This window comes from Mauremys reevesii, linkage group 1 (assembly GCF_016161935.1).
Source record: "Mauremys reevesii isolate NIE-2019 linkage group 1, ASM1616193v1, whole genome shotgun sequence".
In the NCBI taxonomy this organism is placed as follows: domain Eukaryota; kingdom Metazoa; phylum Chordata; order Testudines; family Geoemydidae; genus Mauremys; species Mauremys reevesii.
Genome location: NC_052623.1, coordinates 230,883,885 through 230,911,318, shown reverse-complemented (window position 1 = coordinate 230,911,318; position 27,434 = coordinate 230,883,885). Strand labels below are relative to the sequence as shown.

The 27,434-nt window shown below is 41.5% G+C and overlaps 1 protein-coding gene across 12 annotated transcripts in view; it reads left to right on the top strand.

The window, feature by feature from the left end:
- The window catches only part of CCDC91 (coiled-coil domain containing 91), a 345,954-nt gene that overhangs the window by 135,638 nt on the left and 182,882 nt on the right, over positions 1 to 27,434 (top strand). For all 12 annotated transcript variants that reach the window (XR_005588369.1, XR_005588368.1, XM_039500870.1 and 9 more), the window contains one exon: positions 16,228 to 16,305. Coding sequence is in view for 10 of the 12 variants with exons in the window: in XM_039500870.1 (XP_039356804.1) it covers positions 16,228 to 16,305 (78 nt within the window). In the remaining 2 variants the exon portion in view is untranslated. The remainder of the gene's footprint in view (positions 1 to 16,227; positions 16,306 to 27,434) is intronic.

The window sequence follows — 27,434 nt, the reverse complement described above, 5'->3', positions numbered from 1 at the left end:
AAAACAATGCAAAAAATTCATTTAGCTTCTCCACAAATGGCCTTGGCTTCCTTAAGTGGTCCTTTAGCACCTCAGTTGTCCAGTAGCCCCACTGATTGACATTATAATCAAAGAGGCTGATAAAGGAGGTGCTGTTGTCATCATGAACAGGTCTGACTACCAAAAGGAGGCTGCCAGACAACTCTCCAATACCAAATTCTACAGGCCACTTCCCTCAGATCCCACTGAGGAATACACTAAGAAACTGCACCATCTACTCAGGACACTCCCTACACTAACACCGGAACAAATCAACATACCCTTAGAGCCCCGACCAGGGTTATTCTATCTACTAACCAAGATCCATAAACCCAGAAATCCTGGATGCTCCATCATCTCGGGCATTGGCACTCTCACTGAAGGACTGTCTGGATATGTGGACTTTCTACTCAGACCCTATGCCACCAGCACTCCCAGCTATCTCCGTGACACCACTGATTTCCTGAGGAAACTACAATGCATTGGTGACCTTCCAGAAAACACCATCCTAGCCACCATGGATGTAGAGGCTCTCTACACAAACATCCCACACACAGATGGAATACAAGCTGTCAGGAACAGTATCCCTGATGATGCCACAGCACAACTAGTTGCTGAGCTCTGTGCCTTTATCCTCACACACAACTATTTCAAATTTGATGACAATATATACCTCCAGATCAGTGGCACCGCTATGGGCACCCGCATGGCCCCACAATATGCCAACATTTTTATGGCTGACCTGGAACAACGTTTCCTCAGCTCTCGTCCACTCACGCCCCTTCTCTACCTACGCTACATTGATGACATCTTCATCATCTGGACCCATGGGAAGGAGTCTCTGGAAAAATTTCACCAAGATTTCAACAGCTTCCACCCCACCATCAACCTCAGCCTGGACCAATCTACATGGGAGGTCCACTTCCTAGACACCACGGTGCAAATAAGCGATGGTCACATTAACACAACCCTATACCGAAAACCTACCGACCGCTAGGCCTACCTTCATGCCTCCAGCTTCCATCCTGGGCACACCACACAATCCATTGTCTACAGCGAAGCACTGAGGTACAACCGCATCTGTTCTAACCCCTCAGACAGAGACCAATACCTACAAAATCTCCACTAAGCATTTTCAAAACTACAATACCCACACGAAGAAATAAGGAAATAGATCAACAGAGCCAGACGTGTATCCAGAAGCCTCCTACGGCAAGACAAACCCAAGAAAGAAACCAACAGGACTCCACTGGCCATCACATACAGTCCCCAGCTAAAACCCCTCCAACACATCATCAGGGATCTACAACCCATCCTGGAACACGATCCCACCCTTTCACAAGCCTTGGGTGGCAGGCCAGTCCTCGCCCACAGACAACCTGCCAACCTGAAGCATATTCTCACCAGTAACTGCACACCGCACCATAGTAACTCTAACTCAGGAACCAATCCATGCAACAAACCTCGATGCCAACTCTGCCCACATATCTACACCAGCGACACCATCACAGGACCTAACCAGATCAGCCACACCATCACTGGTTCATTCACTTGCACGTCCACCAATGTAATATACACCATCATATGCCAGCAATGCCCCTCTGCTATGTACATCGGCCAAACTGGACAGTCTCTAATGAAAAGGATAAATGGACACAAATCAGATATTAGGAATGGCAATATACAAAAACCTGTAGGAGAACACTTCAACCTCCCTGGCCACACAATAGCAGATCTTAAGGTGGCCATCCTGCAGCAAAAAAAACTTCAGGACCGGACTTCAAAGAGAAACTGCTGAGCTTCAGTTCATCTGCAAATTTGACACCATCAGCTCAGGATTAAACAAAGACTGTGAATGGCTTGCCAACTACAAAACCAGTTTCTCCTCTCTTGGTTTTCACACCTCAGCTGCTAGAAGAGGGCCTCATCCTCCCTGATTGAACTAACCTCGTTATCTCTAGCTTGCTTCTTGCTTGCATATATGTACCTGCCCCTGGAAATTTCCACCACATGCATCCAACGAAGTGGGTATTCACCCACGAAAGCTCATGCTCCAAAACGTCTGTTAGTCTATAAGGTGCCGCAGGACTCTTTGATGCTTTTACAGATCCAGACTAACAAGGCTACCCCTCTGATACTGATTGTTTTGCAGGCTTCCTGCTTCTGATGTACTTTAAAAAAAAATGCTGTTAGGTTTTGAGTCTTTTGCTAGTTGTTCTTCAAATACTTTTTTTGGCCTGCCTAATTATACTTTTACACTTGACTTGACAGAGTTTGTTCCTTTCTATTTTCTGTGCTAGGATTTGACTGCCAATTTTTAAAAGTTGTCTTTTTGTGTCTAATCGTCTTTTACTCTGTTTTTAGCCATGGTGGCATTTTTTGGTCCTCTCCCTATGTTTTTTATTTGGGATCTACATGTAGTTTGAGCCACTAGTATTTTTTAAAGAAAAGTTACCATGCAACTTGCAGGTATTTGACTCTTGTGACCGTTCCTTTTCATTTCTGTTTAACTAGCTGCCTCTCCCACAAAAGATGTTAAATTTAATTATATTATGGTCAGTATTACTGAGTTGTTCAAGTAAATTCACTTATTGGACTGTTTTCAGAGTAGCAGCCGTGTTAGTCTGTATCCACAAAAAGAACAGGAGTACTTGTGGCACCTTAGAGACTAACAAATTTATTGGACTGGCTCCTGTGTGCCGTTTAGGACTAAATCAAGAATTGCCTCCCCTCTTGTGGGTTCCAGGAATAGCTGCTCCAAGAAACAGTTAACGGTGTCTAGAAAATTTATTTTTGTATCCCATCCTCAGGTGATATGTACCCAGCCAATATGAGGATAGTTGAGATCCCTCATTATTGCTGTGTTTTCTGTTTTTGTAGCCTCTTTATTCTCCCTGAGCATTTTGCAATCACCATCACAATCCTGGTTAGGTGGCTGGTAGTATATTCCTACTGCTATAGGAAATAATATATTCCTACTGCTTCTTAATATTCAACCATGTAATTTCTATCCATAGAGATTCGGTGGTACTGTTTGATTTATTTAAGATGTTTACTATATTTGACACTCTATGCATTCTTTCACATATAGTGCCACTTCCCCACCGGGGCGACCTACTCTGTCATTCCTATATATTTTGCACCCTACTATTTCTGTCCCATTGATTATCATTTTTCCACCAACTCTCTGTGATGCCTGCTATATCAATATCCTCATTTAATACCAGGCACACACATTCACCCTGTCTTAGTATTTTTGACGTCTTGCATTTGCATACAAACATTTATAAAAATTTGTTCGTATTAAGTTTGTCTGCCTTCATGTGATGTAATTGAATGGGGCTCTTTTTCATTTGACTTTCTCTTCAGTTCCTATCTGTACTTTATCAACTTCTGTTCTCTCCTCTTTACTGGGATATAGAGTATCCCCATTAACAGATCCTCCCTTAAGGGATGTTTGTCCAAACCATGTGTTCCTCTGCACCTATCAGTTTTCTCCCAACCCTTGGTTTAAAATATCTTCTTCTACCTTTTTCATTTTACATGCCAGCAATCTGGTTCCGTTTTGGTTTAGGTGGAGTGCATCCACCCTATATAAGCTCCTCCTTTCGCAAAAGGTTCCCCAGTTCCAACTAAACTTAAATCCCTCCTCTGAACACCATTGACTCATCCACGCATTGAGGCCCTCAGTTCTGCTTGTCTAACTGGCCCTGCACACGGAACTGCAAGTATTTCAGAGAATGCTAGTGTTGAGGTCCTGGGCTTTAACCTCTTGCCTAGCAGCCTAAATTTTGCCTCCAGGACCTCTTTTTCTACTTTACCATATGTCACTGTTACCTATATGTACTATGACCACTGGCTCCTCCCCAGCACTGTACATAAGTATGTTTAGGTGTCTCGAGAGATCTGAAATCTTGACACTCGGCATGCAAATTATGCATGCTGCATTCGGTGCAATAAACTGGATCGGCCCCAGTCTGCTGCTGCACTTCTGCCTGCATTATTTTTACTCTTGCAGGTTTTTGTTTTGTTTTGTTTTTTGTGGTTTTGGGCGAGAAAAGAGGTCAGTTATTGGCCTAATTTTAGAGAATGTTTATTAGGTGTATCTGGCTCCCTCACATTTGCTGCTCCTGTTCACTAGCTCCTGTGGTTGCTTCTGAGCTAGCTTTTTAACCCTCCGGTCTCCCTAAGTGAGCCCTGCTCCCTTGTTGAAGGGATCCTAAAGGGACTTAGGGATTAAAGGATGATAGGTTAGAGTTTTGTTAGGAATCTCTCAGCCATGCCTAGCAGGCCTCTAGGCTCAGCACACAGCCCTTCAAAACAGACCACGCTATAAACTTCAACCGAACAAGCACATGACAGAGAACAAATGCGCCCCAAGGGTCACATAGTCGCTTCTTCACCTGGAGAACTCCCTTGCAAAACTCCCCTGCTTGCTGCTCCTGTTAGCTCAAATATAGTAGCTTCTATATACTGTATTTCTTTTTAAATATAAATAAGGAAATTAAAGATTGGCGCCACTTAAAATATAGTAAATGTCATTTTTGCTTAGTTAAAATGCAATCTTTGAAGTTGCCACTTTGACAGTTAAAAACAATCTTAACTAGCTGCTTTTTAGGCTGATAAACTGAAAGCCAAATTTCTTTTTGGACCTTTTTTGCCTTTTGAACATGAATGCTCCTACCAGAGGAGCTATAGTGTGTGTCAATACCAGGAACATTTTATAAGCATCATGGAGCTTACTATAAGCATATTCCTCATAGAACTGTTACATGCAATTGGATGGAATAATTTACATTGCATTAAATTTACTGTGACATAGCTGTAATAGGTCACTGAAATATGCAGTTTTGGAAGGAGAGTGGGTCTGCATTTGGGGATGCCATTGCATTTTTGACTAACTGTTCAAAAGGTTGTTTTCAGATCAACTATAATCTTTTATTAGTTTTAACCACCGTGGGAGACCCAGAACGTTTTGGACTAGGGAAGGTGAAGTTGGCTTCTGGACCAAATACTAACAATAAAAAATAGGCTGCTCTGATCCTGTTGAGATGTCATGAGATGTGACTTTCAGTGATATATCTTCCTCTAAAAAACAGGACACCTACTTCTTTCAATATTATGTAGATGGAAGACTTTGAGGGAAGGAATATAGCCTTGTGATTAAGTTACTGGTCCAGGACTCAGGAGATGTGAGTTCAGTTCCCAGGTGTGCCACAAGCTTCTTTTTTGGCTTTGGTTAAGTAAGGTAATGTGTGCCTCAGTTCCCCCTGTGTAAAAAAGGGGATAATATTGCCTTACAAATCCAGTAGGCCCCACACTATGCTGCTAACAAAATATAAGGTAGTAGTAATAATAATAAAATGTGTCCTTAGAGTTCTGTGGTGAAGGACCGGAGATGAGTTAACTAATCTCTTTCCTTTCTCTTCTGTGCTCTGCTTCTTCAGTGGAGATACTCTGGATTCCCAGCACTGTACCGTATGTGGGAGTAGAATTCATCCATAGTCTTTTTGCATGTAACATTTTAAGGGATTAATGCTCACACATTAGAGAGCCATATAATATACTACAAATGCTGAAGGGGTTGAGTTACTATGACTGTGGGAATTATAACCTTACATTTCCTTACTTTTGGGCATGTAAAATCTCCACCATAGCATTGCATTAACATAGTTTTTCACATTTAATCAATCATAATCTGTCCCAGCAGACTGGTACATTCACACTTGCTCAGCTCCAGCAGAAGTTGGAAGTGTCCTCACCAGTATATTAAGAAATTTCTCATGAAAGTCAATTCACTACCTTACTGACTTAATTATTCTTTGTAAAGTCAGCTATTGTAGCACACTATGAGTACAAATTTTGGCTTACATTAATAGCCAGAGCAATCCTTATCATTGGAAGAATTAGTAAAGTCTGCTTCTGGGACACAGTGCAGTGTGAACATTGTAAATTTTGTAATTAACATGAAAAAACACGATTTATTTATTTTTGCTGCTTTCTAGAGAAATATCTTTTCACCTTATTTTCCATGTTCTCTGTTGCATATTTCACAAATGCTACATACCTATCTCAACTGTTGGGGGAACTTGATGGGTCTGGCAGTGAAGGGGGGACAGCCCTAGCAGCAAGGGAGGGAGACACTTGCTGAGGGGGCATCAAGTAGCTCCTCCCTGCTTTTAGACACTCTGGCACCTATTGGGCAGTTGTGGGGGAGGGGTGCTGATTAGCCTACATTCCCTGCTTTAGGGATTTAACCTGGAGCACAGGTGATGAGGAGCCTGTTTTGGCTCCGTTCCAGTAGCACAAAATGTTTGATTTTCTTACAACCTGTTGATCTGAAGACACTCTTGTGCCCTAGCTCTTATAACAACAGAATGTACATTCTACGATAAACAAAAATAGTTACCGGTACTTATCTGTATCTGGTATAATAGCATGCTCTAGTGCAGAGGTGTGCAAACTACAGCCCACGGGACTCTCCTGCCCGGCCCTTGAACTCCCGGCCAGGGAGGCTAGTCCCCATCCCGTCCCCTGCAGCCTTAGCTCGCTGTGCCACCAGCGTTCTGGGCGGTGGGGCTGCGAGCTCATGCTGGGCAGCGTGGCTGCAAGAGCTGCCAGCCTGCCCCGGTGCTCTAGACTGCACGGCAGTGTGGCTGGCTCCGTCCAGGCAGTGTGGCTGCCAGTCCTGGTGCTCTGAGTGGCATGGTAAGGGCGAGGGGAGTGTGTGTGTGTGTGTGTGGGGGGGGGTTGGATAAAGGGGCAGGGCGTCCCAGTGGGCGGTCAGGGGGAGAGGGGGTGGTTGGATAGGCCTGGGGGCTTGTCAGAGCACAGGGGCGTGGATAGGAGTTGGGGCAGTCAGGGGACAGGGAGCTGGGGGGAGTTGGATAGGGGGTGAGGTCCCTGGGGGGGGCAGTCAGGGGACAATGAGCAAGGGGGGTTGGATGGGTCGGGGGCTCTGAGGGAGGCAGGCAGGGAGGGGGAAGTGGGAGGAGGCAGTTAGGGGGCAGGGGCCAGGCTGTTTGGGGAGGCACAGCCTTCCCTATGCGGCCCTCCATACAGTTTCAGAACCCTGATGTGGCCCTCAGGCCAAAAAGCCTACTCCTGCTCTAGTGTGTATGTTCATTGGTCATGATGGAACTAATTCTCCTCACACATCTGTTTCATACGGGTTAACTCCATTGAATTCAGTGGAGTTACTCCTGCTTTACCCCCGTGGGAGATATGAAAGTACCAGAGTGTCAAAACACAACTGAGATACAATTATATTGACTGGTACAGAGCTTGATGTGCATTTATTAAGTTTATTAAAAAAGTTACTTGAATTTCTTGTGGAAAAACGCTAATTTTTAGGGGGGTGGAAATCTTGATATATTAGACTTAATTGCTTAGACAAAAAGGTGATACAGACCATTGTTCTTACTTGCAGTTGTGCTTGTGCAGCAGTGCTGTAACTGAGAAGGGTGAAAGCATGTCACTTTCTAAAGTAGCTGCTTCCAACTCAGTTTAACGCTGGAGTTGCATACCATCTGTAAGGCAATGCAGAGTCAGCACCAACATGTAGCTACCATTCTATGTGATAACACTGATCTTTTCCCATCCATTATAGAAACATGTATTTTGAGCTTATTATAACATGGATTTGGTTTAATGTATTACTGACATATTTTTAATGTGTTTCATGACTAATTTTATGTAAACATAGAATGTCAACTGTCCTGAGGGGGGCTAAGATGTTTCATTATGGATTATTACTACTCCATTATATTTTAATAATACCAGACAATATTTTAAGGACTTTGTCCTAACCAGTATTTTCTCCATCCATTATATTATTTCTCCCTAATAAGTGCAGCCTCATACTGATTGCTGCTGCAGATTTCCAAACTTTGTCCGTTCTAACATTATTACTTTTCTGAATTCCTTTCCAAATGATGATTACTGATATTCTCATGAAAGATTTTTCCATCTTCCTTTAATTTCAATCCTCTGCCTGAGCACAAGAGCAAAATAGTTGGGAGACCAAGCCTCTTTCACCAGCTTAATGGCAGTATTATTAATTATTCGTTCATTTATGTAGTGCACAGTGTAGAGTGCTCTCGATTTGTTTGTGGTGTTTGCACAGCCTAAGAGCTGGGATTGTAATATTATTGATGCATTCATTTTGGTGGTCTGATTGTTGTTGTTTGAAGGCTATTTTGAAATAAAACCTTGTTTCCCTTTTCAATTGGTATGTCTGGTCCCTTCATTGGTTGTGACAGTTGGTAACTGAATCTGCAATTCAGAAGGGTGGCCATTGGATGGCATTCCCAGAGGTTTCTATTTGGACGTGTCTGTGAGGCAGTTTAGGAAGATTCTTTTTTTCTTCAGATATGTTCATCAGTATCCTCCTTTCACTAAAATTTTCTTCTCTTGGTCCTTCCAGCTTTTCATGCTTCTATCTTTCTTCCATATGGAGTGCAAACCTAAACAAAGACAACAGCAGCCCATTGGCTGCAAAACTAAGGAGCAGTAGTTTTCCCATGCTTACTGTATGTTCAAGGCATCCTACCCATAACCAGTGAGGGTACTCTAGTTGCTTTTTCTGCTCTTGGGTACAATAAAAAGAGTCAGCTTGAACTAGGTGAAGAGGAAAAGTTCAGCTCAGTTGGTATCCTTTCTCCCTTGCCTACACACAATTCTGCCAGCTGCAGTTACAAAGAACACTGTCTGGCTGTATGCCACGGGGAAAAAAATCTCTTCAGCACCAGTGGGTTCCAGCAGTCCAAGGAAAGGTCCAGAGGATCAGTCTTATTGTAAGGAAGGAGGAAAAAAGTCACAGTTCAGATACAAGCTTTTAAAAACATATACATTAAATTCTATGTTCTCCCTACAGAACTCCAGAGATCACAGAATATTCTGTGATGAGGCACTGTGCCAAATCATGAAGGGGTTGGCACTTTTGTCTTTTAGATGGGGATTTAAATTAGTCTCACCTCTAACACCTGCCCGGAGGAAGAGCCCTCCAACTTCAATATTGAGGAGAGAACAGAATAGAAAGGATAGGAGGCAAACTTCTGAGGCAGCTGTACTAACTAGGCAACATACATCTCTAGAGGCTTATTAGGGAACTGGGTTCACAGGCTTTTATGGACTTCCCTGGGAAGAGAAGGCTCAGTCAAGAAACTTTGACTACTTGGAAGTGGTAGAGATTGTGCAGGTCTCCTTGAGGGAAGAGAATATCTAGAAATGTGGATTGGAAATTTTCCCTACTTGGAACTGACCACAGCCCATATATTGGTTTGATGTGTGGTACTTCTTGTTAATTGTTTTGAAGGGAATAGCTATTTTTTGAATATTACAATGAAAAGGATCTTCCTCTTTGCCTCAGCTGCAGCCAGTTGGCATTCTGTTGACATGGCAACTGCACACTTAGTCACTGAGGGTCAATATCTAGTTGCTGAACATCTCTCTCTTTTTCTAGCTAGCCTGGGAAAGTTCCACCTCCAGTCTATAGGTCCTCAACTGAAAGAACACATGACTAAATGGAAAAGAACACCATTAGACTGCTCTGTACATTTAAGTATAGCCTTATGTATTCAAAAGAGTGATACCCAGTGCCACAACAAGAGAGATTAATATGCATCTGTTTGATGTTCTTTACAGTTCTTGAGAGCATGAGGGGGTCAGAACAGTGCTCAACCTAATGGCCCTGAATAAGCACATGAGAGAGCCGAAATTCTGCACTTAGACATACATTCCATAGTTGCTTGAATGGGCATAACCTCAATAGATGTCTCAGAAGTCTGCTGCACATTCTGAAAAGATACAATATTGTTGCTCAAGCAGTAGGTCAGAACCCACCCAGCCCCTCCCAGGCACTCATGAAAGGCAAGCAAGGAGGCCATAAGGTATTGAACATTTTTTTGCAATCTAAAGAAAAAGAAAAAAAAAACACTTGTGACCCCACTGCCCACACACATTTGGCCATCAAAGTCATGATTCTGTGTCAACTTCATGAAATAAACACAATCTATGTAGTCTTATAATTGTTACATTCTTGTATTACTTTTGTAGTAAATATAAGGGGATCACTTTTTTTTCTTCTTTTTTTTTTAACTTTGAACAAGGGGTCACTAAACTGAAAGGGCTGAGAAATGCTGAAACTTCCTACAGTTTGTTTCTGTATGTTTTAACTTTCAGTACAAAATGCCTCCTCTTCAGGCTCTCAGTGTCACCCAGTGCATTTACAAATGTTCTAGTCAGAACATCATAACAAGCCTGTGCCTTCACTTATGAACATCTTGGTACGGGTCTCCAGCTGTGAGAAAGCAAAAAGAAACAAATGAGAGCATCCAGAAGACAGGGTTGTTTGTTAGTAACATTCCAAATCTCAGTCTTCCTTGGATCATTCCCTCCATTGAAGTAGTGATCAAATAAAGGAATGGAACAGCAAGGGTCTCATCAGAGGTCTGCCAAAACTTACAGAAATTGCTCCCCAAAGTCAGGCTGATCACACTTAAAGATCCTTCAGGAGGCAGAGAATATAAAACCACCTAAAATCCTCATATGCCTGAGATGAAACCTCAGAATTATTCTTGAGTCATTTTCAGACCCACTTTCCAATTTCCCTATATTTTCTTAAAATCAAATTAGTATTTCTGATACACACTGTGGATCAACATAAGTGCTGTCTTCCCTAGGGGCAAAGTCATACAGGGCTTCTGACAAATTCATATGAAAGAAAAACCCTGTATTCCGTTGATCACCGGATGTTTCCATTCCACCCTTCTGTCCACAACACACAAAAAAAACAAACTACTTCGGCATAACTTGTTTGTTAGATGATCAGTCAAGATCTACCCTTCCAAAACCCAAAAATTCAGAGTGTTTCATTTTCTGTTCCTCTGTTTTTCATCTGAAGTGGTGAGGTCAGAAGACACTAAACACTGTATCCATGAGGATATTAAATTGTATTTAACAAGCCTAAAAAATAAAAGGCCTGCCACCATCAGAAGGAATTAAAGCACATTCTTATATATTTGCAGCCCATGCTGTGAGCTAAATCTAAAGTGTTGGTTGAAAAAATATGCAAGGTGGCACGCACTCACCAAGCATTACAAGCTTGACTTGCAGGGATGCCTGGATACAGCTTTTGTCTAGGAGGTACTCAGCTTTGTGGGTTCTACCTATTTTTGTCCCCTATATACTTGTATTCATATTATCCTTTCTTCTTCACCACTAGCATGTCCAGTGATCCATCTCGCCTTGATTTTTGCAAAAAAATTACGCATAATTTTTTTAAGTACCTTATATACTCATTCATAAGCCGAATATTTTTGGTAAAAACGTGACGCCTCATAGAGTGGGGGTCGGCTTATAAATGGGTATACACCAAAATTTGATGATTTTAAACTCTATGGCAATGGTTCTCAAAGCCGGTCCGCCGCTTGTTCAGGGAAAGCCACTGGCAGGCTGGGCCGGTTTGTTTACCTGCCGCGTCCACAGGTTCGGCTGATCGCGGCTCCCACTGGCCGCGGTTTGCTGCTCCAGGCCAGTAGGGGCTGTGGGAAGGGCAGCCAGCACATCCCCCAACCCACACCACTTCCCCCATTGGCTTGGAGCGGTGAACCGTGGCCAGTGGGAGCTGCGATCAGCCTATCCTGCGGACATGGCAGGTAAACAAACTGGCTCGGCCCACCAGGGACTTTCCCTGAACAAGCGGCAGACCGGCTTTGAGAACCACTGCTCTATGGAATCATTGGATTGAATAATACATTGTTGTTTTGTTTATCTGCAGCATATGCAGGCATGGAGCTCCTCAGCTCCTTGTGGCCGTGGTTTGCTGTTCCCAGCCAATGGGATCTGCAGGAAGTGGCGCCACTTCCTGCAGCTCCCATTGGCTGGGAACGGCAAACCGCGGCCACAAGGAGCTGCGGAGCTCCGTGCCTGTGAACGCTCCAGGTAAACAAAACGTACAGGCCCGCCAGCGGCTTAACCTAATGGGCCAGGAGCCAAAGTTTGCCAACCCCTGAAATATAGAGTTGGCTTATGAAAGGGCCATACGGCTTTTGCTATTTTTATCTATCCATTTTTGGGGATCGGCTTATAAATGAATGGGCTAATGAACGAGTATATACGGTACTCATCTGCTTAATCTGGCATTTTCATATTACTATTTATAACCTAATCTGAATGTAATAATCCCATGGGCATGAGTTACTAGTTTAGATTTAGCATGTATTGCTTAGATGTGGGTATGAACAAGTTATTTTATATTAAAACTTGAAAAATTCACTAGGAAGAGAAGTTTATGGGGCACCCTGGTGGTCATTCTTCTGTTTTGCATTTTTCAGATGCCTCCATTCGAGCCAAAGAGGGGACCTGATCTTATAAACTAAGATCAAATGTTCTCACAGTGAAACTAACATTTTTGATCCCATCAATCTTGGTATTGCTCACTTACATTTGAGATGTATTTGAAATGATCTTTGAAAAAATATTTTCCTGTCTTGACCCTTTAACTATTTTTATTTTAAAGCTTTTTCAATTCATAACATTTTATCTCCAATGCTATTCTGCCAGAATTGTTACTGAAAATGATCTTTACCCACAGTCCCCGTCTCCATATCTATGATCAAAGATACAGTGGCATGGAAATGCTTGCTTTCTGCACTTTCCCATGTTCACTTCTTACAGCTAACTTAATTTGCTAATGGCTTGTGAAGTTTTGGATATTAAACTCTGGACCATATTTCCCCCATACAGTAGATTCTATTCTTTTGTACTTAAGAAAGTTTCTAGTTCTCAGCATATCAAGTGTGGTTTTTTTTAAAATGTCTGAGTTAGCATGTGGTGTCATTGATATGAATCACATGATGTGACCTGACTTATACAACCAGATGTTACAGTCCCAATGTGATGTTATCTAAACATAGTAGTACATTTGCATATTAAAATCCTCTCCTCCCTCCGGCCGCAATTAAATCTTCTGCTTTGAGTCTGATATTCAATATTGCTAGTAAAATTCTTACAGGTGATTACCTTCAAGTATCCAAATACTTTTGCTGCATATAGATCAGGAGGTATGGCAATGTGAAAAGCTGTGATTCAGACTAATTGTTTACTGAAAAATCTAGAGATGTAGCAAACAACTAAAATGTTTAAATTTAATTAAATACTGCTTTCACTTACTATAATCTGTTATCACTTGGGTACATAAAGTATCTGTATTAAATTATATTTTAATTTACATACTTATTACAGTTCTTTAATTTGAAAAATATTTTGTTGCATAGGACATTGTTCTGCATTGGAAGAGGATGTGTGAATGTGTGTTAGTTGGGCATTCATGATGTACTATCTAACTGATGAAATAAACATTTATTAGGCAATAAAATGTTTCATAAATTAAAAATACATAAAATACATCCTGGTCTAGGGCCCAGGATTTCAAAGGTATTTATTTACCCATATGACTTCAGTGGGAATTAGGTGCTCATTTCAAAATCGCACTAGACAACTATCTGCATTTTTAGGTACTTAAATATCTTTGAAAACTTAACCCTAGGTGCTTAAACAATTTCTACAATTACAATACAACTAGGAAATAAAAAATCAACAGTAGTTTTCACATCAAAAAAGTTTCTAACTAATTAAAATGAGCAAAACATCTCCATTTATAATCTTTCCAAAGATCACAACCCCACAAAAACATTCTAAGAAGGGAGATTCCAGCGTCAAGGTGGCACTAGGGAGAATGATTGGCCAGTAGACCCTTTCTCTTAACGTATCAGGGCTCCCAATTAAATGCTTTTGCTAATAGCAACTGTGGCATATTGCACATAAGATTTGGCATCTCAAGTAAATATGTCTCAAAACATTTAGAACTTTATAAATTGAAGCCAACTCTTCAAATTCTGCCCAGAAAGCAATAAGTAGCAGTGCAGGTCATGTAGCACAGGTTGTCATGTACTCATTGCAAGATGTCCTGCTTGACGAGTGTTGTTCTGCATTGGAGGTCACATTTTCAAATGGATTTAAAACGTGTCTCCAGATACAGCTGTGATGATTTGGAGAATCTGCACAATTTATATTCTGTGAGATTATGAACATTGTGTGCCAGACTGCAAACTCCATTTTGAGTGTAAGCCAGGTCTTTGCTTTTGCAGTCTTTTACTTCTGTGATGGATGGAAGTTCCAAAGGACAGTAGTACAGGGCTGACAATAGAAGGTTGTTAAACTTTAATGACCACCTATTCAAATTTAGCACCCTAGACAAAGAGAGGGCTGTCACCCAGAGTACACCAGATTTTCAAGTCTGACCTCCAGGGGGAGGTAAGTAGGCAATGGATCATCTGTGGTCACATGTTGAGGCAGAATATAATCAGCTAACAGAGGGGACTGCAAGGCTATAAAAAGGGAAGAATCTGCTCTATTTGTTGTCTCTCTTCAGCCATTTTTATTAGCTGAGAGGAACTGCATATACAAATTTGGGGAGCTTTGCCTTCCTGAACACAGATTACCCCCCACACTCCAGAGGCTTAAAACCCTAATGAGAGCCCAACTGGATCTGTGAAACAGCACATTGTAATAGGTTAATCTCAAGAGTAGACCATTGTAGCAAGATCCATGTTTGGGGGTGGGGGAGAAAGGGTTTCAACCTCCTTATCAGGCACAGATGGGGGAAAAAAAGGTGTTGATCCCGGTTACTATCTCAAAAAGAACAGAAGATGTAACAAGATGCCGAAATTGCAAACTCAGCTTACAGAGAGCTGACAGATGCTTTAGATACAGTGAACATTATATTGTTCCATTCATCTTCTAGTGCTTCCCCTAATTCACCAACATTTATTTTTGTTAGAATTGTTAATGTATGAAGGGAATAGAGAAGATGTAATATTTCTATGTGAGTAAAGTATTTGGTATGGTCTCTAAACATGAAATCACTGAACATTATGGCACTTAAAAAAAATAATGTATTTTCGTGCCGTATAATTGTCCTTTGTGACCGAGTGCCTGGATGGGCCACATTGAGAATGCCTTACTCAGGGCAGACTGCAAGAAATAGGGCAGACAATCTGCAAAAAGAGGTGGTCTATTCTATATTTAGATTCACCAAGCCAGTAACAAAACAGCTCCTCTGTAATACCACACTGGTTACCAAGAAGTCAAACACAGTTCCCGGTAGGCATCCCATATAGTGAGGGGTTACTGACAAACTGATTCACCAATCCCAAAGGGCTAGACGCTTATCCCCAGGTCAGTGAGTCTCAGATCTTACCCAATAATCACGCTGATGCCAATCCTTTAGTAACCAAAACTAAAGGTTTAATAATAAAAGGAAAAAAGAGAGTTGCAAACGGTTAAAAGGCAAATATACATACAAGTGACTTCCAGTGTTCATAGTTCAGAATCACAGCAGTAATAGAATAAATAGATTCTCTGGAATCATCCCAGCAAGTCAGAATTCAAAGGCAGCTTAGCTGTAAAGTCTGTTAAGGTCTTTCCAAGAATTTTCCAGGTTACTCCAAATGAATGTTTGAAAGATCTCCATCTTACAAATTATACTTCCCCTGTTCAAAGTTTAAGCAGACTAGAGATGAAAGAATCAGGCCCAAAGCTTTCCTTTATAAGTCTTCTAGAAGGCTCACAAGACTCCTCACAGAAACTGTCATAGCAAGGCCTTTCCCTGAGTTAAAAAATAGGTAATAAAAATAGTCATGGGGTTTGAGGGATTGAATTGAGGCAAGTCATAAAGTTCTGATCCAGAGAGATACTGACCACCCCAACTCCTTTTAAGGCAAAAGAGAATCAAAATTTAAAACATCTTAGTAATGAAACTACAAACGCATTAAGGTAATAGATATAATAACAAAAAGACAATAGGTATTCAGCTATTTAAAGGATATAAATATAAAGAATGGAGAAGTATTTAGTATGGAACAAGGAGAAGTAATAGGAAGAAATGGAAAACTTAAGCTGAATGTTAGGAATGACTTTTTTGCACTGAATTGAGGAGGGCAGGAAGATAGTATCTAAAGAGAAGTGATAGAAACTCTGCTGCTTGAGACTTTTAAATCAAGTTTGCACAAAACATCAGTAAATATGAGGAACAATCTTGTACTAGGAAAGAGGTGTACTTGGTTGACTGGATGTTGCATCTCAATTTATATGATTCTGTTAACCTCGTGTAGTTATTGTATAATAATCGTAACATTTTTTTTACAGGAGAAACACAAGCTTGAGTTAGAAGACATGAGGAAAGCTGGACATGAAGCCCTGACTATTATTGTGGAAGAATTTAAGGTAAATTGCCCCATCAGGACAGTTAATGTGATATTGTTTTTAGTTTCATATTTATATTTAGATAATTAGGACCTCAACCAGTAATTCCTTATTGTAGGTGGGGCTGGTAGTATTGCCTATTATTAAGGTTATACAACTCTTCCCATTATAAGACCCTGTTTAAGTTGCTTATAACTTTGCCAAACTTTGACCATTTGGTTGAAATTTTCCATGTCTCCCTCAGGCTGATTTATTTTTTAAACATTTCAGCCAAAATGGTTCAACCATTTCTGACTATGAGTCTAAAGAAAAATACCTTGTTTTGCAGATTGTTAAAAATAAATAAATCTGGAAACTTTTTTTTTTAAAACAGCTCTAATGCACCTATGCTATGGAGCAGAGACTTGAAACTTGACATGAGTGTGGCCTTTGTATCAGGGATGCATATGCCTTTTGCTGACTCATGAAAAATCTGCCCAAATTTGGCCAAGTTACAAGCTTTTGAAAAATTGTAGTTCTCACATGCTCAGTCGGGACTTCAGAGATTTTAGCTGCTATGAATGAAGATTCTGCCATTGACCAAGGTTGAGCTCTCTGCTCCTAGTGCTGATGAGACTGCATATGTGCTATCTCCACAGAGTGACTGAGCATGATCTCTGGAGCTAGGTGTAGCTGGGTTTTCCCTTTTAATGGCTACTCCCATTCAATTGCCACTCTAGGCCAGGGTGGATCCAGGTACTGGAACTAAGAGCCTCTCTCTTCTGTGTTGTCAATGACCCCTATGCTGGCTCCGAGGCAACATGGAGGAAGATGCGGTCTTATTCAAATGCACAGGGGACGAGCTGTATAAGAGGGGAGGGAAAGGAATAAACTGGAACAAGTAATCTGATCAGGGTGGGGAAGAAACTGGGACAGGTTGGGCAAGAAGACTGGTACTTGGGGGTGGGGAGTCTGGGACTGAGAGCTGTAATGAGAGAAATGAGACGGAGGGGCTGGCAGCAAATTGGCTGAGGGTGGGGATCCCTGGGATTGGAATTAGCAAAAAGAGGGGAAACTGGGACTGGTTAGACAAGGACACTAGGACTAGGAACCAGTGTGGGGGGAAATGGAGGTGGGGAGACAGATCTGACAAGGAGCTGGGATACAGGGGGGAAAAATGAGACTGGCTGAGCAAAGGGCTTGGGACAGTAAGCCACGGATGAGTGAGTCTGAGGCAAAGTCTCAGTGAGGGGAGAAACTGAGTTTGGTTGAGGAGGCTGGGAAAGGAGACTAGGAATCGCTGTTGGTTGGGGGAGGGGAGAGACTGATTGGATGAGGAGCCAGGATGGGACAACTGAGACTGGATGGGCAAAGAGATTGAGATTGGATGTGGTGAGGGGGATAGAATGGGAATGGAGGAGAAATTGGGACTTGGATAGTGAGCCCAGTGGGGTGACACTAGGACTTGCTGGGCAAAGAAACTGACAAGGAACTAGGGGTGGGGAAGAGACAGGACTGGGACAATGCAGAAGGAGGGCAGGCTTGTGGGGAATGGGCAGAAGTCTTTACCCACTAGAGTATACTTCCCTCCAGAGTCTGGGGTGGAACCCAAGATTACTGAGTCACAACATTCCTCTGATGTCATCAAATATCTGTGAAACCCACTGCCAAAGTGCGTGTCTCACCGCCTCTGCTGCTGCTCCACATTAAGGATGACAATCTTCTACTACACCATCAGTTGCTCTGTTAGCTCAAGTGGTAGAGGTGGTGGAGCTAAAGGGTCTGACCCTGCTGATGAACCATGTAGATGTTACTCTGGTGCCACATGATAGAATTTGTTTAATCAGTTTGTTTTTCTAAAAACCTAGAAATATCTTTATACATGTGGTGTTTTAAGTTGTTGAGCAGCAAGAAATTTTATTCTAAACATTTATAATTTAGGGAAACAAAAAATGATAGTCCAAATCTTAATAATTCTCTCTCCTAATCCCAATTCAGGGATGTGACTCCCACTGGTTTAGTCACCTGGGATTTTTTGCCTGGCCTTAAGGGACACCACAGTTAAAAATAAGTAAAATTATCACATCTATTAAGTTCTTTCTTTCTTTCTTTCTTTCTTTCTTTCTTTTTCTTTCTGAAAAAGAAAGAAAAAAATATAAAACATGAAAGAAAAATTATAAACAGTGCTTACTACGCTTATGGCCTCTTTTGTATGTCTCTGTGGAGAGCTTTCAACAGAGATTACATCTCTGCGAGTGGGGGGGGGGTCTGTTCTCAGGAGGATGCTCTTCTGTAGGTAAACTTAAAAACAAAGTACATTGTTCCCAAAATTAGTAATGAGTTCTGTCTCAGTGTATATTATTATTATTTATTTATTATAGATTGGCATAATTTCATTTAATTTTCACATAGTAAATTCCGTTTGCTTTATTCTGGATATCTGAAACAGTTTATAAATGGTCAGAGTTAAGTAATCATAAGTAAATCTTAGAAAATTGAAGAAAGTTTTAACTCAGTTACTAAAAAAGCCATTCAGGGAATGGTCTTGAAACAGATACATTAATGATTATTAAGAATCTTAAATACACTTTAATTCCCCAGTTTTTTCTGTTTCAAATGGTTATCTTTAGACTTCTTTCCAGGACTACAGAATCTGAACAATGTGGTGTTTAAGAGGCAAATATGTTAGTATCTTAAATTACAGTAGCATTTCAATATCACATTAAAATTATTACAAGAAAAAAATGAACTCTAGTCCCTACCCAGTCCTTTTGCAAACACCATGTCATCAGTGATACTGAAGTCTTAGTGATATCATGTTGGGGAGGAGTGTTGGTCTGGAGGTTACTTCTTGATGCTGTGTTGTTGCTCCTTTGTTCTTCTTGGTTGTCTGGTTGCTGCTGTTTTTTTTCCTTGTAGAGATGCTGAGCAGGCCGAGCTTAGGAGACTATTGTGAGGAGGGTGTTGCTGCTTGCTTGTCAGATAGATTTATACTTTTCTCTTTCCATAATTTCACTAAAGAAGGAAGATGCACCTCTTTCAGGGTTTGCTAGATTCAAATATCAGCCACTGCCTTTCATTGGCTAAACACCTTTATGGAATTGTCTTGGTAGTATCTCCAGCTCATGATTGTGCAGTCTCCTAACATATATGCACCAGGGGTCTAATTACTTTTATCTTTGTGGTGGGAAATTCTCAGAACATCCTTAAAGTTAGTTTGAACTGTTTTGTTTATTTAGTCCATTTTCTGAAATATCCCTTTAGTTACACCAGAGTTTAATAAGAGTTGAAATTCTGTTTCAAATGAGTCCAAAATCTCCTTATTTTCTCTGTAAAAGTCTTTCATCACTCAAAATAGTCTTTCTTTTAAACATAAATAATTCTTAGAGTGTTTGTAAACTTTAATAGTTGTCAAATAAGTTGTTGTCCTTTGTTCTTATCTTTCTTTGGAAAAGAAACTTTTGCTTTTGAATTTGGTTAAGGAGGTAGTTATCTGGTAATACTTAAGCAACTCCCAATTAATATAAATATTTCTCTACACAGGTGGCTTCTTCCATTAATAATTGGCTATAGCATCAAATGATCTCACTATGTTTGTACATAAAACATGTTACTACTTTTATAACAGTGGTATCAAGCAATTATATGAAGGCTTGCATTTAGATACAACCCATTTGCAAGTATACATTTCCAAAGAAGGTTATTCCATCTTAAACATTTGAGGAACAACTGGGTTTTCATCTTCAAGTGAAAATGACCACCTTACCCCATGCAATGGCCACAATGTGGTCCTTGGCCCACATACCAGAACCCCTATTCTGGTCTCCCTTCCCCAGCAACAAGAGGTTCCAGAGTACATCCATCATTACCTCACAGAAACCTCTGACCCCCCTGAGACAGAGAGAGAAGAGGAAGAGGTACTATCTCAGGCAGACCTGGATGATTCACCACCTGCCCCACACTCATCTTCTGCAGCAGACAAAGCAGTGACTCCGTCTACCCCTACAACACCAGATGACCTGAAACAGTTCCAAGAACTCTTCAAAAGAGTAGCGAACAACCAAGAAATTGCCTTACATGAGGTGCAGGAGAAACAACATAAGTTGTTAAGAATCTTACAACCAGCATCATCGACCAAGATTGCCCTCCCCTTGAATGGAGGCTATAATAGAGCCTGCAGAGGTAATGTGGCAAACACATATTGGCATTGGCACCACGCACCAACAGAAGGGCTGAAAGGAAATACTTTGGCATAGAATTTTTGTTTTCACACCCTCAAGCCAAACAGCCTAATTTCCGCTCCTCACTGCAAGGTAAAGAACACAAGAGACTGGACCTCTTTGGGCAGAAAGTTTACTCGTCAGCCATCCTTCTGCTTAGAGTTGCCAACTATTCTGCTCTACTAGCAAATTATGACTACTCTAACTATAGTAAAATACAAGAGCTCGTGGAGGACCTCCCTGAGCATAAGCGTCCTCAACTCACTGCCAGTATCAACAAGGGTCAGTTAATAAGCCGCACAGCGCTGCAAGGCTCAATGGATGTAGTGGACACAGCTGCCCGAATAACCGGAACACCTGTGGTTATGAGGAGAACATCATGGTTACAGGCTTCAGGAATTCCAAAAGAACTACAGCTAAAAGTGGAGGACCTCCCTTCGTCTCGTCTCAAACAGAGCATGTCCTCCATACCATGAAGGCCTCCCAAGCAACACTGTGTACACTAGGCATAACCCACTGCCTGACAAACGCCCTCATTTTACACCATACCAGAGGTCACGAGACACCTCGTTTAACCGTCAACAACCACGATACTTCACTCAGAACAGACCCAAACAATGGGCTCAGAGACGACGAGCTTTACAGAACCAGGCCTCATCCACCCATCCATCTACATCTAAGCCACAATTTTGAAGTCTTGGTCGAGGGTATGCATGACCTCCCCACACCTCTAGCGCCAACAGATACCCCATCCCACAATTTTGGTCACTGCCTATGCACATTTTACCGTGCCTGGGCTGTGATAACCACAGATCAATAGGTTTTGGAGATGATACAGTCTGGCTACACCCTTCCTTTCACAGCCATCTTCCCTACCCGCCCCGCTTCCCTGTCCCTCTTCAGGGACCCCTCTCACAAGCACTTTCTGCAACAGAAAGTAGACCACCTCCTACTGCTGGGTGCTATAGAACCAGTACCACATCAATACCAAGGGAGGGGGTTTTATTCCAAATATTTCCTGACAGAGAAGAGGGGATGGAGACCAATCTTAGATCTCCGAAAACTCAACAGGTTCGTATGCAACCACATGTTCAGAATGGTCACTCTGGCCACAATAATCCCAACGCTAGATGCGGGGGATTGGTTTGCAGTCCTCAACCTCCAAGATGCATACTTACATAGTACAATACATTCTGCACACAGACGGTTCCTGAGGTTCACAGTAGGACCCAATCACTACCCATACAGGGTTCTTCCCTTCAGACTGTCCACTGCTCCCCCCGTATTCTCAAAAACACTCGCGGTAGTAGCAGCACATTTACGACGCAATGGAGTCATAATCTTCCACTCTTTGGATGATTGCCTTCTCAAGGATGCCAACCGGCAAGAAATAGCAGGCATGCTGAAGACCACAATAGACCTGTTTCACCAACTAGGTCTACAGATAAGCGAAAAGAAATCCATCCTGGAACCAACCCAGCAATTGGAGTTTATCAGAGCTGACCTAAACTCCATACAAGCCAAGGCAATATTGCAAAACAAAGATTTACTACATTGACCAATCTTATTTCCACGGTGACCATCAGCCCATAAACTTCATTGAGGATATGCCTTCAGATTTTGGGACATATGGCAGCTACGATTTTCATAGTAAAGTATGTCAGACTCCATATGTGCTGTCTGCAGCACTGGTTGAGCACAGTCTATGCACCCAGCAAACACTCTCTCAACAGACGTGTGACACTACCACCAAGGGTTATCCTCTCCCTATAATGGTGGATACAGCCAGGGAATGTATGCTCCAGGATTCCATTTCAACAAGACCCCCCATCAGTGACTATTACAACAGATAGGTTGTTTCCCTGATAGGTTGGGGCGCCCACTTGGGTCACCACAATGTACAAGGCAAGTGGTCTGCTATGGAAACCCAACTACATATCAATCTCCTGGAACTCCGCATGGTACATAATGCATGCCAACACTTCCTCCCACTCATACGAGAAACCTCAATCTCTATTCTCACCGACAGTGCGGCGTGCATGTTTTACATCACTCGCCAAGGAGGAGCCAGGTCTCATTCACTATGCATAGAAGCCTTGAATTTATGAAACTTCTGCATCAGCAACAATATAAACATCACAGTATCATACCTACCATGGTGCCAAAACACTACAGCTGACAACCTCACCAGGCACAGCTCACAGGAACACGAGTGGGAAATCAACGACAGTGTTCTTGACACAATATTCCAAAAATGGGGTCTCCCAGTAGTCAACCTTTTCACCTCAGCGACAAATCACACATGTCACTATTTTGCTCCAGGGCAGGCCTGGCACCGGGATCATTAGGGGATGCCTTCCTCATCCCGTGGAACATCACTCATGTACGCCTTCCCGCCGATACCACTGATCCCACGGGTCATCCGCAAGATATGACTCGACAGAGCATACATGATTCTCATTGTCCCCACATGGCCCAGACAGACTTGGTTTCCATACCTCTCACGTCTAGCAGTCTGTGCCCCACAACCACTGCCTTTCCAGACAAATTTCCTGTCCCAGAACAAGGGCCTGACACTCCATCCAGACCCAGCGAAACTCCATCTCAAAGCGTGGTTCCTCTCTGGTACCAACATGGGGAACTGAACTGTTCAGAGAAAGTAAAACAAATATTACTAAATAGCTGTCGCCTCACCACTAGAAATACTTAACCATCACAAGTGGAGAAGATTCTCCCTTTGGTGTCAGCAAAAACAGCTGGACGTGACCTCGGCGCCTCTATCTATGATCCTAGACTACCTACTAGAACTAAAGGAAACAGTGTTAGCCATAAGTTTTATTAAAGTACACCTCGCTGCCATGATGGCCCTCCACGAACAGATAGAAGACGCTTCAATATTCGCTCACCTGATTACACGGCGCTTTCTAGCAGGTATACAGAACATGTACCCAGAAGTACGCCAACCTGCACCACCATGGGATCTGAATCTTGTGCTCAAATGTCTCACAAGACCACCCTTTGAGCCTCTAGCAACCAGTTCGCTCCTTCATATATCAATGAAGGTCGCATTCCTAGTGGCAATCATGTCTTCCAGACGTGTCAACGAAATAGGAGCATTGATGGCTGAACCACCGTACACTGTATTTACCAAAGACAAAATCATGTTATGTCCTCAACCAAAATTCTTGCCCAAAGTGGCTACAAATTTTCATATTAACCAAACCATACACTTACCTGCCTTCTATCCCAAACCACATAATGACTCCCGAGAAGCAACGTTGCACATGCTGGATGTCAGATGGGATGTAGCCTTCTACTTGGCAGAACTAAACCATTTCACAAGTCACCAAGACTGTTTGTCTGTACAGCAGAGCACTCCAAGGGCTCTACAATATTGACCCAGAGACTCTCCAAATGGGTCTCTACCTGTATTAAAACTTGCTACCGCCTGCATCAAAGAGCCCCCCCCATGGGCATCAGATCCCACTCAACATGAGCCATGGCAACATCAATTGCGTTCTTGATCAGTATCCCCTTAATTGATATTTGTAGAGTTGCAACCTGGGCATCAGAGCACACTTTTGCAAAGCATTACGCTATCACCCAAGGCCTTGTCTCAGACGCTATCATTGGCCTTACAGTGCTCTTATCACACACCTATACATAACTCCGAACCCCTACCACCCCTGGTGGGGTACTGCTCTACAAGCACCTAGAGTGGAACACCCACAGGGACACCACTTGATGAAGAAGTTACTCATCTTGTGCAGTAACGATGGTTCTTCGAGATGTGTGTCCCTGTGGGTGCTCCACTACCCACCCTCCTCCCCTGTAGTTCGGAGTTCACACAGCTGAGCTCTGCAGTAGAGAAGGAACGGAGGGGACGGTCGGGGGAGCGCGCGCTACAGGCGGTGCCAACGGCTGCATGAGACGACTCCTGTGCACACCCTTCCCCCGGCCGAGTACTGCTATGAGAAATCTCTGGCGCAGGGACGCACCGACACCTAGAGTGGAGCACCCACAGGGACGCACATCTCGAAGAACCATCGGTACTGCACAAGGTGAGTAACTTTTTCTTATCTTTGAATATCCTGAATGAAGAACATCCTTGCATTCTTTTACATAATCCGATCTTTTCCTAGTAACATAAAATATCTTAGATGGTTGTCTTGAGATAAGGATCATATCTATACCAAACTGGTACCTTATACGAGAGGATGTGTCTCGCTCTTCGATAAGACACGCTTGTAGGTTTGTTTGCCTTTTGACTGAATTTGCAACCTATCTTTTTGCATTTACAATCTGCAGTTAGATTCCTGTCAAATATTCTATGTAAGGTAAATGTCACAATAACTAGTGCTGATTATACTATGTTTTGAAAGGTATATAAAGGAAAATCGTATTGAATGTTAAAGCTAAATAGAAGCTATAAGGCTGCATTCCAGAGTTTGTGTGAATACACTTGGAAGTTTTATGACTGAAGTGTCATTTTTGATGCTTTTGGTCTGTCCCTGGTTGACAAAAAGCATATTCCTAGGAAGATTCCATATATTTAAGTAACCAACTAAAAGATAAGCACATAAGCGATGATATTCTCTAAACATCATGTGAATTAAAATAATTGTATCCTAGAATTCAATAAGGGCTGTGGCAACTTTGTAATAACCTAATGTTATAAGAACAAAGTATAATTATTTTTTTAATGACCTTTTGCATCAATATTGAGGTTTACTCCATAATGTGAATCTCATGTAAATGGGCAGATTGCAAGCACTGGAAACTGGAGGTTTCAGTCCACGGAGTAGTTACAGCATGGCCATTGGCACTGCAGGTTTCTCCAAACTTGCCCTACCAACGTGCCTCAAGCCAGGTTTGGAGCAATGACCTTTGTGGGACGGGGGGTTCATTCTTTTTCCCCACTTACTACTTTCAGTCTCTCTGGAGACTGTCAGAGAGAGTACAGTTGTGATGGTAGTGTCTGTGGTGTCACTTGTCAACTAGGAATCTGATTGAGACTACCTGCTCACTTTGGGTAGGCCATTGAAAACTATTGAAAATTTCCAGCATAAGCCAAATTTGAGCCACTGACCCAAGTGTGATAAAAGTTGTATCCCATAAGGCATCTAGTCATTTTAATTTAAAATAATACTTGTATGAATTAAGCAGCTGTCAGTGTGTTTATCAAAGTGCACTGACTTGATACAGCTAAATTTTGTTCATTTTCATTTCTAAAAAAAGTTACTTTGCAAAAATACAAGTTTTTTATATGGGTTGTAGGAGATGTTTTGTAAACTACTGCCTTTGTTAATTTTCTGTATTTTGGACTTGATAATTGAAATTCCTTTGTTTGAGCTACAGTGTGTTTCCTATGATGAAAAGTATAGTTTTTTCCCCTAAAAGAATTTCTCAAAATATGCATTATAAACTTAAAATTGCATGAGAACATCTCATTTTGTGATTCTTTGAAATTATTCTACTAAACAGCTGTAGTGGAGATCTGTTAATCCATCCTCCCTTTAACTGATGTCTCACTAATTTGAATTTTTAGTTACTACTTCAGATCTATTTTAAAAGAGGATTCAAACTTTCAGGTACTGTGATTTGGCACAAAACATTAGGGATCCAATCAAATAGTCTGTCCCTGCGTAATATTTATATTTAACATATCATTTCTTGTAGACTGTTTATGTTCAAGTTATATAAAGACATTCTTTTAGATCAGGGAGTCCTAGGATGAATACACCTCATACAAGTTTTCCTGTTGCCTCATTGGTTATTTGCCACATTTTGGTCAATGAGATCACAGTACTCAGAGGAGGAATAACATCAGATATGCCAGCCTCCATTTAAAATACTGCAACCAACCTCTTCTACAAACATACAGCGAGTCAATCTTCAAGGTAGCATGAGAAAATCAAAAAATATTTTAGAAAGGAAAAAAAATCAGTCTTCTCCTATAGCTTTAATATCTTTTTAATATCCCTTTACCATGTGCAAAACAGGAGTAATTTTGGATTGCAGGGGACTCCAGTGAGGACAGTACCCTTCTTGTGTGTGGTTTTTTGTAAATTAATTTAATGTTAATATACATTAGTGGTTAATATTCCAGTATGGAACTCGCGTAAAGAATAACTTTTCCCTCAAGTAAATAAGACAAAAATGTGTGTGGGATAATTGGTAAAGTATGTTCTACAGTTTTAAGATAATTTTCACTGCTCATTCATGTCTTTGGGAACTTACTTGATTATACTCTGCAGACATGTTAGCAGTTCTGCTCAGTTAATAGCCACACAACCATGTAAGGAGTCAAAGTATAACGTATTTGTTTAATGTAAAAAAGTAATGTGTGTGTGATTATGCCTTTTGGTGAAATATAGAATTGTTAAAGCAATTGAATCTCTTAATTCACTAATGTTTAGCCACTCTTAATGCTGTGTTGAAATATGTCTTTAGATATAAGACTTTGTAAAAGTAAAGTGTTTTCCATTTTCAGAGGACTTCACAAGCATTAACTAATTAATTCCTATATCTGTGTGAGGTAGATAAAGTGTTTTTTTTCCCTTTATTTTAGAGATTGGGAAACTGAATCAGAAAGCTTAAGTGACTCACTGAAAGCCATAAAGAGAGGTTTCAGATGTGAAATTAGAATTGAGGCATCCCTGACCATTAGACCTGTATTGGGAACACTAGATTGCTCTGAAATTGACTGGATGGGCAAGTTTATCCAGTATACAAGATTTAACCATAACTTCATTTCATGCTTGAAAATTGCACCTCCAATTTTGTGGTGCAATTAATTACAGCCATTTTATATAGCATCCTGCATCAGGACATCTTTCTATTTTTTTAGGGTGGATGTTCAAAAATTGGAGAAGGTTCAGAGAAGAAATCATTCTCTATAGTGAGAGCTTCTGTGGAGTTTACCATAGCAAAGATTTAAGGGGTCATTTG